Genomic DNA, 14,123 nt, shown 5'->3' with positions numbered 1-14,123 from the left:
TCAGGAAATTAAAAATATGCAGTTTTAAAAAAGTAAAAGTGAAGCAATTGAAATCTTATTTACATTTTAAATTATCACCAAACTGAACATGCAATCATACATATCTAAAAGGCCAGATGAAAATATATTGATGTCGCCTACCCTTCTCAGTTTCAAAAAAAAGAGTAAAATCAAAGCAGACTAAATTGTTTGAGTGTTAGGTTTGTCTATGTTTTGAAATAAGGAAATTTTGAAGTGAAAATTTTAACTCTTTTGCATTTTTTAATCACTTCTTTTTCACAGCAGTCTTTCAAGAATTAGAGGTTTTTGAAGAATATTTTTAGTATTTTTTAATAGTTTTATAGATTCAACTATGCATTAAAACTTTTTTTGCTTGGTTTAAAGTTTGTTATGTCTTACTGCAAAAAAAATGGTAGGGTCCAAGAAATTAGAGAAATAAATCAGTCATGACATTAAATAGATAAAAACACAATTTTTATCAGAATAGTTACATTACAACACAAAATCCATATCAAGTCAAAAGTAATCAAATCCAAAATTTGATTAATATGAACACTTGAATATTATAATTTAGAATGTACACAAGAGGATTTTTGAACTACAGTCCAGTTGCAGCTATGAAAGAGCACTATTTGAGGACACATCAAGCAAGAAAGTCTCCAGAAGAGAAAAGAGACTTGCTAAGAGTAACTGGACAAAGCTGATTGTCTGACTTCTAAATACAGTATTTCCAAAGGTTCCTGTTGCTGCCTAATTTTATTCTGCAATACCTTAAGCCGGATCTAATTTACAAAGCAAGAAGGGTGCCTTCAATTTGCCTCAGATGATGCAGTGGAAAGGATTTGAAGTACAATGATGTCTTATGCTCTACATTAATAAATACCTTTATTCAGTGAAAAAACCTACTTTAGTCTAGTATTATACAAGGAATTAAACTCATCAAACTTAAACATGGATGGAAGATTGGCTAACTTCACTTTTGTTTTTTCTTTTGATTTGTATCCAGTAAATTTCAATCACAAGACATGATCCTCATGTACTAAACATGTTCTCCAGTTAATATAAAAATTTATGGGTATTAAATTAACCACAGAAGAGGTGCACTTTGCCCCTCTGCCTGAAGAAGTAACATACTGAGAATTACAACAGAGAAAACCAGAATTGAAAGAAAACACACTCATTTATGTATGGTAAGATCTATGTACATTCATGGTTTCATGCAAATTAATTTACTTAGTGCTTTGATTCTTCAATTAAAATAAAAAGCAAAAGAAAACAACTTTTCCTGCATGATACACATGATCTTCTGCATAAATATGACACCTAATAAGTTGCTTTCTTTTTGTTTTCTAACATGATCTAAGAAAGTGATAAATATTCCAAGCCTTCATTTCTTGCTCAGCTAAAACTCTTTTTGAAGTTACTAAAATGCTTAGACTTTGATCCTCCTTCAGGATTGCTAGTTAAGACACTGAGTCCATACAGGATATCATCATTTAAAGACAATTTCACACAAGGGCGTGATTCCAGTAATTTAATCATTAAGGCCTTTAGAGTACAATTCACTAAATGTTTTCCATTAAATAGTCTTGGTTCTCAACTGACTAATAAATTTCACAAAAAGCCTTTATTTCCAAAATGAACTTTTGTACAAAAAAGACTACATTGCCATCTTCTATAAAAAATCCCAAACAAATAAACAAAAGAGTGAAAATAGCTGTTGGTAATGTCGGGTTGCAGAAGAAAGGAGGATAATTTTGTATGTTTTTTTTTTTTCATTTCAAAATATCTGAGTGTTGTGGCCTCACACTACTATCACTTGTAATGGACCAGGACTCTCAAAGAAAATGTACTTTTGCTTCTGAATTGTTTTCCTATGATTTCTGTAGTATACAATTACAGCTCAGCTAAAGATATCCTAAAGCAAAAACAGACTTAATGTGAAAAAGTTTATGGAAAACACTCGGAGATCAGGCACTTCAATTGTACTGCCAGATAAAGGGTATGAGCTTGATTTTGTTTGAATAAATATTGCTTATAAACTCCCACAGAAAACATCAGAATAATTTTCAGAAATATACTAATTACAATAAGGTTCTAGATCATGAAAATTCCCATTCATTCAGACACTATTCAGGGAAAAATTAAATGCATTCCAAATTAAGAATTCTTTTCCAATTACAGAGCTTTGTTAACCCCAGCAGGATTCCTATGAACCCACAGCTGTCTAACCAGTACTTTTCGTTCTTGTTTAAAAATCTGTGGAAGGCTTCAATAATATTTTACAAATTTCATTTTATGACTTCCTTTCTGCAAAAATAGAAGAAGATTCTCTGGACAACCGGGGCTATCAAAGGGGAAGAACGGGATGGATTAATCACAAAGTAACAGAGAATTCAGATTTGCAGAGAGTTCTGAACAGATGCTAAGGGAAGATAGCATCAGGCTGAGCTGGAAGAGATTAGGTTGGAAGATTTCTTATTTGAGTTTTTTCCTTGTGTCAGGATGCTGCTGGTAGCTAAAGCTTTCAGAGAAAGTATTTTACTCAGCTTGTGTTTTAAATTAATGTCTATATACTATGTGAGTGAACTAGTATAAGATGAAAAAAGACATTAAAGAACTTGATTTAAAACTCTCTGAGTAATTTTCAGTTATTTGTCATTCCCATGGGCTATTGTTGTGATCACTAGGCTGTATTCCTGTTTCCTTAGGGAAAAGAGTTATTGCAACTTACACAAACACTTTTCTCTGTCCCCTAGGTTTTTCTTACAAAAGGAATATTGCATTTGAAAAATTTGTTCTGGTGAATTATTAGAGGAGTGGAGGCTAACAGCATCTCTGGAAATGATGAGGACTCACTCCTTTCTGACAGTATTGCTTTGGAGCTCTGTGCTTTATGTGGTTCATATGACGCCATCCCAAAAAAGGACTAACAAGCACTCACACAGTGAAAGGATAACAGGATTGTCAGAGAATGATGGAAAAACATTGCACCGCACCAAGCGTGGTTGGATGTGGAATCAATTTTTCTTGCTGGAGGAGTACACAGGTCCAGACACTCAATATGTGGGCAAGGTAAGCCATGTGTTTAAAGGACTCTTTAAAGGTAATGCATCTAACACCCTTGGTACTTTCACTCCTTCTCTACAGCTGTTTTGCTTTTTGTACAGCAGTGGTCCCAATTTCTCGTTATGTCAAAGCACACCACAGACCACCTGAGGTTCCATGATTGTTCAAAGGTGTGAGAGAAACAAAGAAGTTCAGTGAAAAAAGAAAGGAAACTGTTCAGACTAAAACGTTCCAATTTTTTGTTACATATACCCATGCAAGTTTTATCACTTTTTCAACTGTTAAACATAAATATTAGATAAGAGAATATAAAAGTTATGATTTCATTCATCTACCTTGTGGCTTTTGCCAGAGTGCTGGGCTGTATACTTTCTTAAGCGGAATATACAATTCTGTTAACAATAAAATTACTGTTTCTCAGTGATTCCAAGTAGGGGTGTAGTGTTTGAGGGAAAAAAATCTGGGTTTTGTGATTTCTGACATAAACTGAAAATTTTACTTAATTAATTGAAAGGCTTTACATTCTTTGAGATCTATCTACGTCAGATGTCATCAACAATGGCACCTCTGAATTCCAGTTGTCTCTAGTCCTACTTTTTCTGATAACACAACACTCAAAAATTTCTAGATATTTAGCCCTCTGGTGTCTCATCATCCACAGATCTGACTTACGGTCTATTATAACCAAATTATCTTTATCAAGATCTAGAATATCATAAATCTAGAATACACCCAGAGTGATTTACAATCAAGGAAATGTTTATCTTAATGGCTTAAATTAATAAATGCACAATTCAGTTTCTGTCATTCATTCACAATGCTGTCACTAGCTCTTATTGCCAGATGACTCATTTTACAGTGCCTAGCTACTAAACAAATTTGAACATTTGTAGATAAAAGATCCAAAATATTTTTGAACAATATCTCTGGTTGTGGGAGACATGATCATCTGGAAAACATGAAAATATTAAGAAGCAAATGTCAAAGAAGTCAGCCCTTGTAACTAAGAACTTGATTCTTACCTTGTTCATACCAATATGTTTTCCATGAAATAAATTCTAACGTGAAGTAGCAGAAATGAGACAAAGGCAAATAATCCAACTGCTAGATCTGCTTATCGGTGTGTAAAATAGAAAGATTTGTTGTAAGCAAAAGGGTCTTCAATAAAGGATGAACTAATTGCATAGAGATACTTCTAAAAACAACAATGCGTTTGCAAGTATTATTTAATATTGAGTAGACTTGTCAAGAAAACGTACAAAAAGGTGCACAATAATTCAAACTTCATAGTTGTAAATCTAGCTAGACTGACAGAAATAGACTGATTTTTTTAGTAGAAATCTGTCATAGAGGAGAAGCAAATGTCAAACATTAGAGCTGCTTCCAATTTCAGTCCCACTGAATGTAGATTAATGACTTCAAAACACTTTAACAGTCAAATAAATTAAGCTTACATCAAGACCATCACCTCCATCCCTGTTTCACAAAAGGAATGCTTGCATGTTATATTGCAACAGATGCAAACTTACCAGAGTAAGGTAAGATTGCAACTTACTTGTTCCCTAACAAAAAACTATTGGACCTTATTACCATAGACTTAAGTCCAGGAAGAAAAACCAGATGGCTGTAGACCAGATGGATCTGAATTGTTTCACTTCTTTTAACTCAAACTACATGTTGATATTTTTTACACTTCACTGCAAAATATTAAAGAAAGACCCCTGAGAGAGTTCGGTATTACTGATTCTCTAAACAGGTGGAAATTACCCCAAATATTATCCTGTGTTCCAAAGAGGAGTTGCATTTAACTGATGAACTCCTTGTGTTTCCATTGATTTTATAACAGTTTATACCATGATGAAATTATCCGAATTCTGTCCTCAGTGGTATAAAACCACAGTAAATCCATTTTGAGTTAGTTCAAATTATCATAGGTACATGTGACATAAAGCACCAAGAGGGAGCTGCTACAACAAGAAGTCAAAGGAGGAATTTTTTTAAAGAAAGAAAAAGCACTCCAACAACTTAATTGAACAACATTATTCTGAGAAAGGCTTAAATCTCAGGTTTAGTATTCTCTTCTTCAAAGTGATGGTAATTAGCAAACCACCATGTGTGAAGTAAGAGCACTTTTATTCCAACCCATGGGGACTAGTTCATAGCAAGCATTCTAATCTATCCCCTCTTTAATATTGATATGCACAGGCAGATGGGTTACTGGGGTAGAATAACAAATGTAGTGCTAAAATTTAAATAAACTGAATTAAGAAAATTTATCAGAAAATATACTTCTAGCGGATCATAGCCATAATATTAAAAAATTAGTAATTTTTATAGTTGCATTTTTGGCAGTCACCCTTCAAGGATGGGGGATATATGCAGAACAATTGCCTTGTGAATGTGATGGGAGTCAAGGTAAATCCAGACAATTTACAGTATGTCCACCTCACATCTTTCTTTCCTTCTGCAAACTCAGAGGGTTCATGTCTCAAATACAGGGGAATGTGTGAAATACATTGTTTCTAAAATACATAGGGAGATAAACATTGATCTAGAGAGTGTACAAATGAAATATTCAGTCAGACATATGTAAGGTAAGAAGTACCAGAGTCCCGTTTAAAAAATTGGACAAGAACAAAAAATAAATTCAAAAATATAAAAATGGCTATGTTCTTTCTAAATACCTGTTGCCTAGTGAGATGTATATCTCAATAAGATTTTTAATGGGAGAGTTTTTCAAAGGATGTGGCAAAAGGAACTGTAAAACCTGATTCTGCCTACTAAGAATTCACAGAAAAAATGGATTACAATATAGCATTAATAGTTAAATGTATGAAATGAATTTATTTTCAAAGGAAGAAAAAGAACTTGAAAGTTTTTTGCTATAAAATAAGAAGTTGTCGAGAAAACAAACACTTGACTGTATATCATATCTGGGAATCTCCTTTTCTTTTGCAAGGGAGGGGGCCATAGGTCCAGCCTCTTAGCTGCTACTAACTTTAAGCCCCTTGCAGAACTTGAGAAATGAAAGTTAAAACATTCACCTTCTATGAGAAAAGTTTACTAAATCGGCTCACTTTCTAAAAAACTATCCAAAGAGAGGATCATCTTAAAAAATGAACAAGCAGCTCAGGAAGTATTAAAATGCTGATGAGAATGATGTTTATTAGTCACAGAAAAAAACTTGCACAGAGTCTCTAACCAAATACCTCTCAAGGAAAAATTAGTCTTATTTTCCAAAGATAATATTGATTTTATGTGTCTCCATTTCTAAACGACATAACTGATGCCCAATGAATGGACATCTCTTGTGCAAAATGCCAAATGCCTTTAACTCCACTCCTTATGAAATTTTCCTAGACAAGAATAAATAGACCTGATCAAAATCAGGAGCCGTTTTGGAAAACATGGTCCTTTATGTTTTGCAATAGTATATTGAAGTGATTTCAAGAGATGAGATTTTCCCCTCCTTTAAGTCACTCAATTACATTTTTTACATGGAAGCTCTCCTCTCCCTATATCAAACAGGCACCTTGCTAATAAAAGGCTGCTAATCTTGATGGACAGATAATGGGTGAAGTACTATGCAATATATGTCAGAACCAATCATAAGCATTACAACCAAACACCTGCCATATTCCAGAATTTTAAAAAGAAGAAACAAACAAGAATAAAAGCATTTTTTCACACCGCCTGCAACTTTTCTTTCTCATAATAAGGGGGGGATATCCAAAATAAAAAAATAAATGTTACTGCTCAAAATTAGCTGCTCATCAATAACCTCCTGTTTAACAAATTCCATAAAAACAAATTAACTAGGTTCTGCATATCATAAGCAGCATTTAATTTGGATGAAAACTGAAGAAATATCTCTCTTCTATCACCAGTTAACCAAGGAATTTGTTTCATGACATTTGTTTGTGTGTCTTAGCAAGATGTATAAAAGGGTAGTTTTTTGGGGTTTTGTTTGTTTGTTTGTTTTTGATGGGGGAAGGTGTTTGGTTTGGTTTTGTTTTTGCAAGGGCAGGGTGCAACATATATTTAAGTGCAGCCATTTCATTCTTGTAATCTACGTTTACAAATATTCAGACATCTGCAAGTAAGGTTGTATGCTATAGCAGTCTCTCTTAAAAGACAGAGACAAAACCAAAAGAACTTAATTAAACTTCATAAAGAATTATTAACTTAATAACTATTTAACCTAAAAACAATAAAAGAGGTATCACTGAATTGCCAACCTCACCAGACTCGGTTATTTATGAAAAATTTCACTCAAATGCCCCTTTGTACTGAACAGTTTTGAGGTTTTTTCCTTATTATTTAATGGAATTGGATAGTATTTTCTTGTAAAGGTAGATTGTAAATGTATTAATGGCTGAAAATATTATTTCACATTACTTTCTTCTCTACCTTTGCTACACCTACCAGTCCAGAGTAGGCTCCCTCTTAATATGAAAAGCAGCAGAGAAGTTGGAAACCTGAGAGCAGTAAAGGAATTTCTTTGTTAGTCTTATCCTCATCTATTCATGTCCTCTGAACATGTTGCTGAGGTCTTGGCCATACTCAGTCTCTGCTCTGAGCAGTTTGGGAGGAAGAAGCTTATGGCCCACAGGGGTGACCCAAAAAATCTGGCTCTTGGCAACACTGCAGTGCCCAAATGAGCAGTAACCTTAGTTAATCCATCCTGAAACATAATGCACTCTTCCACAGTAGTTTTTCCTAATTGCCTAATACTATTTTCTTTGTGTACTGAATTTTTTATCTTAATCTTGCATTTTTAGTGAGAGACAGAACTTACTTTTTCACTTCAAAAATCATATGTTTCTACCATTTAAAGATATATTTCAACTGGGGGAAGACTTCATCATATTCTTAATATATTCCATCTAGTATGCAATGTATCCCAAAGCCATCTGATAAATCATGACTTTTGAAGGTGTAATAAAATATTTTCATTAGAATCTTTGTTCCTAAAGTAAAACCAATATTTTCAGATTGAATAAAAGATCTTTCTCAGATCTCAAGTTTTTCCTTGTATTTGAGCAAATACAAGGAAATAATGATGTATCAAAACAGAAAGGAAAAAATAATAAAGATAGTAAATACCAAAAAAATAAGAAAAATAGTCTGACCAATATTTTAAAATATGAAAGAGAAAACTTCTTTGATTTGTAAATTAATAAATCATCTCCACTTCCACTGCATTCTTCAGTTAGCACATTTTCAATAAATATTTGATCTAGTTTCAAGCAGCCACATCCTAGGCAGATGAACCACCAAAATGAAGCTAAAATTGAAAAAGACAAACAGAAGGGAAAAAATTTTAAAAGTGCCACAAGAAGTCCCTGTCTTAGACACATTCATAAATTAATTGCAAACACCAAAAGGGAGCCATAGCTTTTCTTGTTTAAAAATAATTTATTTTCTGGAGGCTTTCAACATAATTCTTATTGAAAAATTACTGGAAGTAAAATTTAGTTTTGTCAAAAATTAATAAAAAACAAGATCTTCAATAAATGTTGCTATTTTAAAAAGAAGGTTGGAGGGCCAGGGAAGAAAATAACGAAAGACAAATTTTACATCTTCCAAACACAATAGGACTCTGTTTTTCTAGAAAGGACAGCAGTAATTTCTGACAACCTGAACACATTTTCGACTGAAGTTTCAAAAATAGTGACAAGAATCACTAATAGTGATTAGAGATCTAATCACATAATGTATAACCCAAGTATAAACAGTTTAAATAGGAAATATCTCGAATATTACATTGCAAGAATGGGCCTAATCTAGAATTTTGCTGTCAGATTTGAACATAATATTTCATATAAAATAAAGAATTATTTTTGAAAACAACTACAATGATCAGAGGCTTCAAAGACATGAATAACAAGAGTGAGTTGGCATTGTTTGGTACAGATAGAGCAGCTGTCATGAGATCTGAAAGCTTCTGTTTCTTCAGCCACATAAAAAGCTGTTAAAAAAAACAATCTGAAGTTTTTGTCATGTTCAGGGTGAGAAGCTGGGTTCATATTGTCATAAAGTTGATTTACAGTTATTATCAGGAAAAAGTTTTTGATGGTAAATACAGTCAATACAGTTAAGTAATAGGTAAAGAGAGACAGGATTATATTGATCCTGGAGGTTTTCATGATAAACGAAAAAAAACACATGCTAGAAAGGTGACAATGATCCTACCCAGACGCTGAAGCCTGTGTTTCTCTTTAGGGTCCTGTCTGTTCTGTTCTCAAGGATTCTGTGTGTGATTTTCAAGTTCAGCTGCTAAATCAGCTAAACTTGTTTTGAGGGGAAAAAGTTAAATAAAACAAACAAAAAAACCTGAACCAAAATAAACTCAGAAATATAAGAAGTTAGGAAATCCTCAAAGCTTTCATTGCAAATTTCCCCTTTCTCCTTTCCCTTGTTTTTTTTCCATTTCCTTGTCCTTTCTTCCTTCTCCTCTTTGAGAACAGAACATCCAGACTGCAATGATTTTCAGTTTAAAAAGAATAAAATTGGAAGCTCCAAAATATGTACCATTATAGATACTTAATGGAAAAAGGGGAGGTTTTAATGTAATTTTTGAAAATTTAGCAACACTGAAAAGTTCACCCATAGCAAAAATGCAGGCATCTAAAAATTACTAAGCTACTTTTGAAGCTGAAGTCAATTCAAGACAATTCAACATAGGCAAAACCAGCAATATTTCTCCAATTCTTTTCCCTCTCTCCCTCCATGCTTCTCTCAGGTGTGGAAAAAGTTATGTTCACCCAATACCCAACCTAGCAGCAATGGCATGGAGTCTACTTTACAGTTCACCTCAATGCCTGCTCTTGGCTTAGTCACAGCTACCCTTCTGAGTGTGCTCAGAGCACCAAGGGGGTGGGACCAGACAACAGGAATGGGGGGGCCTCCCCTGTGGAGTTCATTGGAATTGAGCATGCTGACAAACTAATTAAAAAAACAAGGCTTGAAGTAAAACCACCGATTCTAAAGACATGGTGGGCATGGAGAACAGTGTCCTCTTCTGTCTGCAGCGCTAATTTCCAGCTGCCAGTTAAAACATAATTTTCATTTTATTAAAAACGTTTTTTCTGAGCTTAAAAGTTGTGTGTTCTTGTCAAGCTCCATATGTGAAAAGGCCTAAGAAGGTCTGGCTTGAAGATCTGTTTGGCTCAGGAACTTGGCACAATAGGTAATTGTTATTCGTAGAGTAGCTCTATCTTATTAAAACTTCCTTGGCTAGTATTTCAAAACCTTGCAGTATTAAGCCTGGGAAAGAAGATTAGACCGGGGCAATCTGCAGACCTATCATTATTTATTATCCAGCAATCATTTATTGTGCATGAAGAGGTGGGAGGCTGAGGAAAAAGTATTTCATGAGATATTTTCCATCATGTTGTTTATTTCTTCCCTTGATTACATGATGGGAATGATTATGGAAAGGGTAAGTACTTTGACTATATTGTGGTTTTCTGGTACCTGCCAGCCTAGTGACAGAGTGCAAAAGCCATCAGAGCAAAACAGTATGTGACTACCTAAAAAGGTCGATTTGACAGCATCAGAGGATGATGTTGTGCAATGTCTTGTCTGTCAGGGACAGGGTTATGAATAGTCATCTTGACAACAAATAGCGAAGCTGTCAACAAGCAACTGCCAAGAACAGCAAGTGTTTCCTTCCTATATGTGCCCAATACATCAAATATTGTGTATTGCAGGGATCATCACACATTTCAGTCTTCTGGAAACTGAAAAAAAAATGTTAGTCTAGTCCATGTAATTGGCCAATTTAACACTATGCTGGGTATCAATCAAAAGAGGAACCTCTGTACTCTTATCAGTTTTGGAAATACATAACCATTGTCCGATCATTGCTGTATGTATTGCTGTAGTAGCACAAACACACTGGGCAAACTCCTACTCACTCTTGCATGAACCTAGGGTCAAGAAACCTATCTGAAATCCCTATTTTCTATTTTTACACAGCATAATGTAGTAAAATTAATAAGAAAGCACAATCTCCATGAACATTTCAGAAGTCACAAATTCCTCTCTGTCTTTCTTCACATTTCAGACACAAGTATGCCCATTTCAGATGGAAGCCACTATACCAGTTTTTTTTCAAATTTTTAAAGCAAGGAAGTGACAACCAGGGTGATAATATCAATTGAATTTTTTAATTGAAAATATAGTTTTGTTATGTATTCTCCATTTCTATACGAGGAACCTAAGGAGGAATGGCACCAATTCTCCTTTACTTTAGTTTAAAACTCTTGCCAGAATCTCAAAGAATTCTTTAGAATGGTTGATTCAGGTACAAAAAGGAATTTTTAGCCCATATCCTGCCATAAAAATAATTGGTAATGTTGGAAATAATTATTAATAAAATTTGACTAAATTTTTGTTTTATATAAATTTCACTTTATTTTTCCATCTGTAAATTGTAATTGGCAACATTTGTCTAATGAAGCTTTTCCTCAGAACATGTCTGTGTGTGAGCTGTTACCACACAAAAAAAGCTCTGGAATAGAATGACAATATCCATGAAGTATTGGGCTGAATGGTATATCAGGGTACACTATGAAAGGGAGAAAGATACAGAACCAAATATTTACTACCTACCTACTTGGGAACAGTGCTTGAATGCTTGAATTTGTGATATAATCAATTGCTTTAACTTTTCCTAATGCATAACAATGACCAAGACAGATACTAAATGAGATATTGTTATACTTCTACTCAAGCATTCATAAAATTAATCTACATAACTTAAAATTTCTATTTGTTGTCACCACCTGTAGCCATTTTAGACCTTTGAACTTCTCGCTGTTACTACATGTTTCTGATTAAGAGCTGAATTAAACTAAATTTCCAAATATTGAGAATAAATTTGGTTCTTATAAAAAAGTTCTGGTTTACAACTTCTATGCAGTTAAAGTGGAATTAAACACTAATATATCACACTGATAAAATTTTGCAAGTACTGATGTAACCTTTAAAAATGGTGCCCTTCCGATAGTTCAGTCTTACAAGGATTGTGGAAGTAAACATATTTTTCTTTTTAATAAGCATTTCTGATGAATGAACCCTATCAAATACCAGGAGGCAACAGAGCATTAAATGTTCATATACAACAGGTAGCTGACTGATAAGAAAAAATTAGGAAATGAAAAATAAAATATGAAAAGTATTTGCTTTCCCTTTCTCTCTACCATTACATTGTTTGTATTTAAAATGGTGAGATTAAAATCCCTGTAAAACAATATTTTTTAAAAGAGGGGGAAAAGACTGAATGCGCTATGTAAAACAAGTGACTAAAAGAAATAAATATTTGCCTTTAATTTTAAACCAATATTAGTTAGATATAAACAGTTGGTGTGGACCATAAAATAAATTTAAAGAGGAATTTGGCATGGGAACAAATATTTCTGTATCCATTGTCACTGAAGCAAATGGAAGGAGGGTTGATGCAAGAATGAAAAATAAATCACTAAAGTGTGTTGTTGTTTTTTTTTTTTTAACTCTAAATTTCACAGAACATGCAAATACATTAATCTCTGTAAAGGCTAGTAATTATTAAATGGAAGAGGTCATCTTTTGATTCCCACACACTCCATATGAAAAATTTGGAATCACATATAGAAAGGCATGAAGTGAAGGGAAAATTATGAATCTATAGTAGAAGAAATTCTTCAGTCCCTCAAAAATACAGAGGAAATAGGAATCACCCATTCTGTTTTCATCTTATTATAGATACTGCAATTAATTTTCTTCGTACTTCAGGTGGCTAAATCTGGTCTAACTTCAAATTGTGTAAAAGAAAAAGAAGCAACAACCCCCTCCCCCCCTAAAATTTAAAATAATTTTATTGTCCTAAAAATTATGAAAATATATGTATGTGTGTGTGTGTATCCATGTAGATCACTGGTTTATCTTCAGGATAAAGAAAGGATTTACAATGATCTCTTTGATGCGAATAAAAGAGAAAAGGATAAGTCAAATGTTAAAATCAGGATTAATAATTTTCGCATCCATAAGTATAATTCAATGAAATTTATCAAAGTATTTTACATTAAACGTACATCACCTATGGTGAGACAGGCACTGACAAAACATCTCTTCTTCTAAGGAGAAAACTGCAACAAAGTTGCTGAAACAATGATTTGAGGTCAGAGAACACGTCAATGACAACAGTTTGATGCAGAATGGAATAGCTACTGGATAGGGACAAATTCACATAATGGCAAGACATCTATTTGGAGAAGTTGAGACAGAAAGGAGAGCACTCATCAAGAGTTTAAACAATTTGGAAAAAAAGCACGTCTGTTCCCTTATTTTAAATAGTAACAAAATCTCAAGTTCTATCTTAAAACCTCTTTTCAAATTACTAACAAGATCACGGTTCACATTTTACTCCAACTGAAGCTGTAGGATAATTAGCAGAACAACCAGTTTTATTATGTGTTGTGTCCTTCTCCAAAGGAAAGAGAACTTTCTTAGACAAAAATGGATTTCAGAAAAGAATGGAGACAGTCATCACTGAATTCTCCAGTTCTCTTCCCACCAAATTTTTTCATAAAGTTATTAGAAAATTATCAATGCATTCATAATTTTATCTGCCTTAACCACATACAAATGCTTTGACTATTCTTGCTGTTGAGCTATATAATATAACTATTCCCTTATGCACGTTCTGCTGAGTTTTTTTTAATAAATATTTGCATTAAAAACTTTTTTTTTTTTTAAAACCTCCTGAATAACTCTTGCACTGTCAAATGTCTCCTTCTAATCTCAGGTCACCTGACCAGTTTGCAGATTCAGCTATTAAACTAAACATGAAGCAACCCTGTTGGTGTGCAGGGCTTTATGTTTGGTTTGGGCCTTATGTTTTGATTTCTCTAGGCGCTATTTCTCTTTCATGGAGTTTTCATCAGAAGCCCCAGGGAGCCTTGTCCTGGCTGCCCTCTAAGCCACAGTCTTGATGTTTAATCAGACAAGTACAATCAGCCTGTTCTTTATGAAGAACCTGAAGTCCGTCTCAGGCATCCTCCAAATGC

The 14,123-nt window shown here is 33.7% G+C and overlaps 1 protein-coding gene across 2 annotated transcripts in view; it reads left to right on the top strand.

The window, feature by feature from the left end:
- Positions 1-2,844: 2,844 nt before the first annotated feature.
- The window catches only part of CDH9 (cadherin 9), a 70,501-nt gene continuing 59,222 nt past the window's right edge, over positions 2,845-14,123 (top strand). For both annotated transcript variants that reach the window (XM_068197374.1, XM_068197364.1), the window contains exon 1: positions 2,845-3,075. In XM_068197374.1, coding sequence (XP_068053475.1) covers positions 2,845-3,075 — 231 coding nt within the window. The remainder of the gene's footprint in view (positions 3,076-14,123) is intronic.

The sequence above is a fragment of the Anomalospiza imberbis genome, chromosome 1 (assembly GCF_031753505.1).
Source record: "Anomalospiza imberbis isolate Cuckoo-Finch-1a 21T00152 chromosome 1, ASM3175350v1, whole genome shotgun sequence".
In the NCBI taxonomy this organism is placed as follows: domain Eukaryota; kingdom Metazoa; phylum Chordata; class Aves; order Passeriformes; family Viduidae; genus Anomalospiza; species Anomalospiza imberbis.
This window is presented reverse-complemented; position numbering and strand designations above follow the sequence as displayed.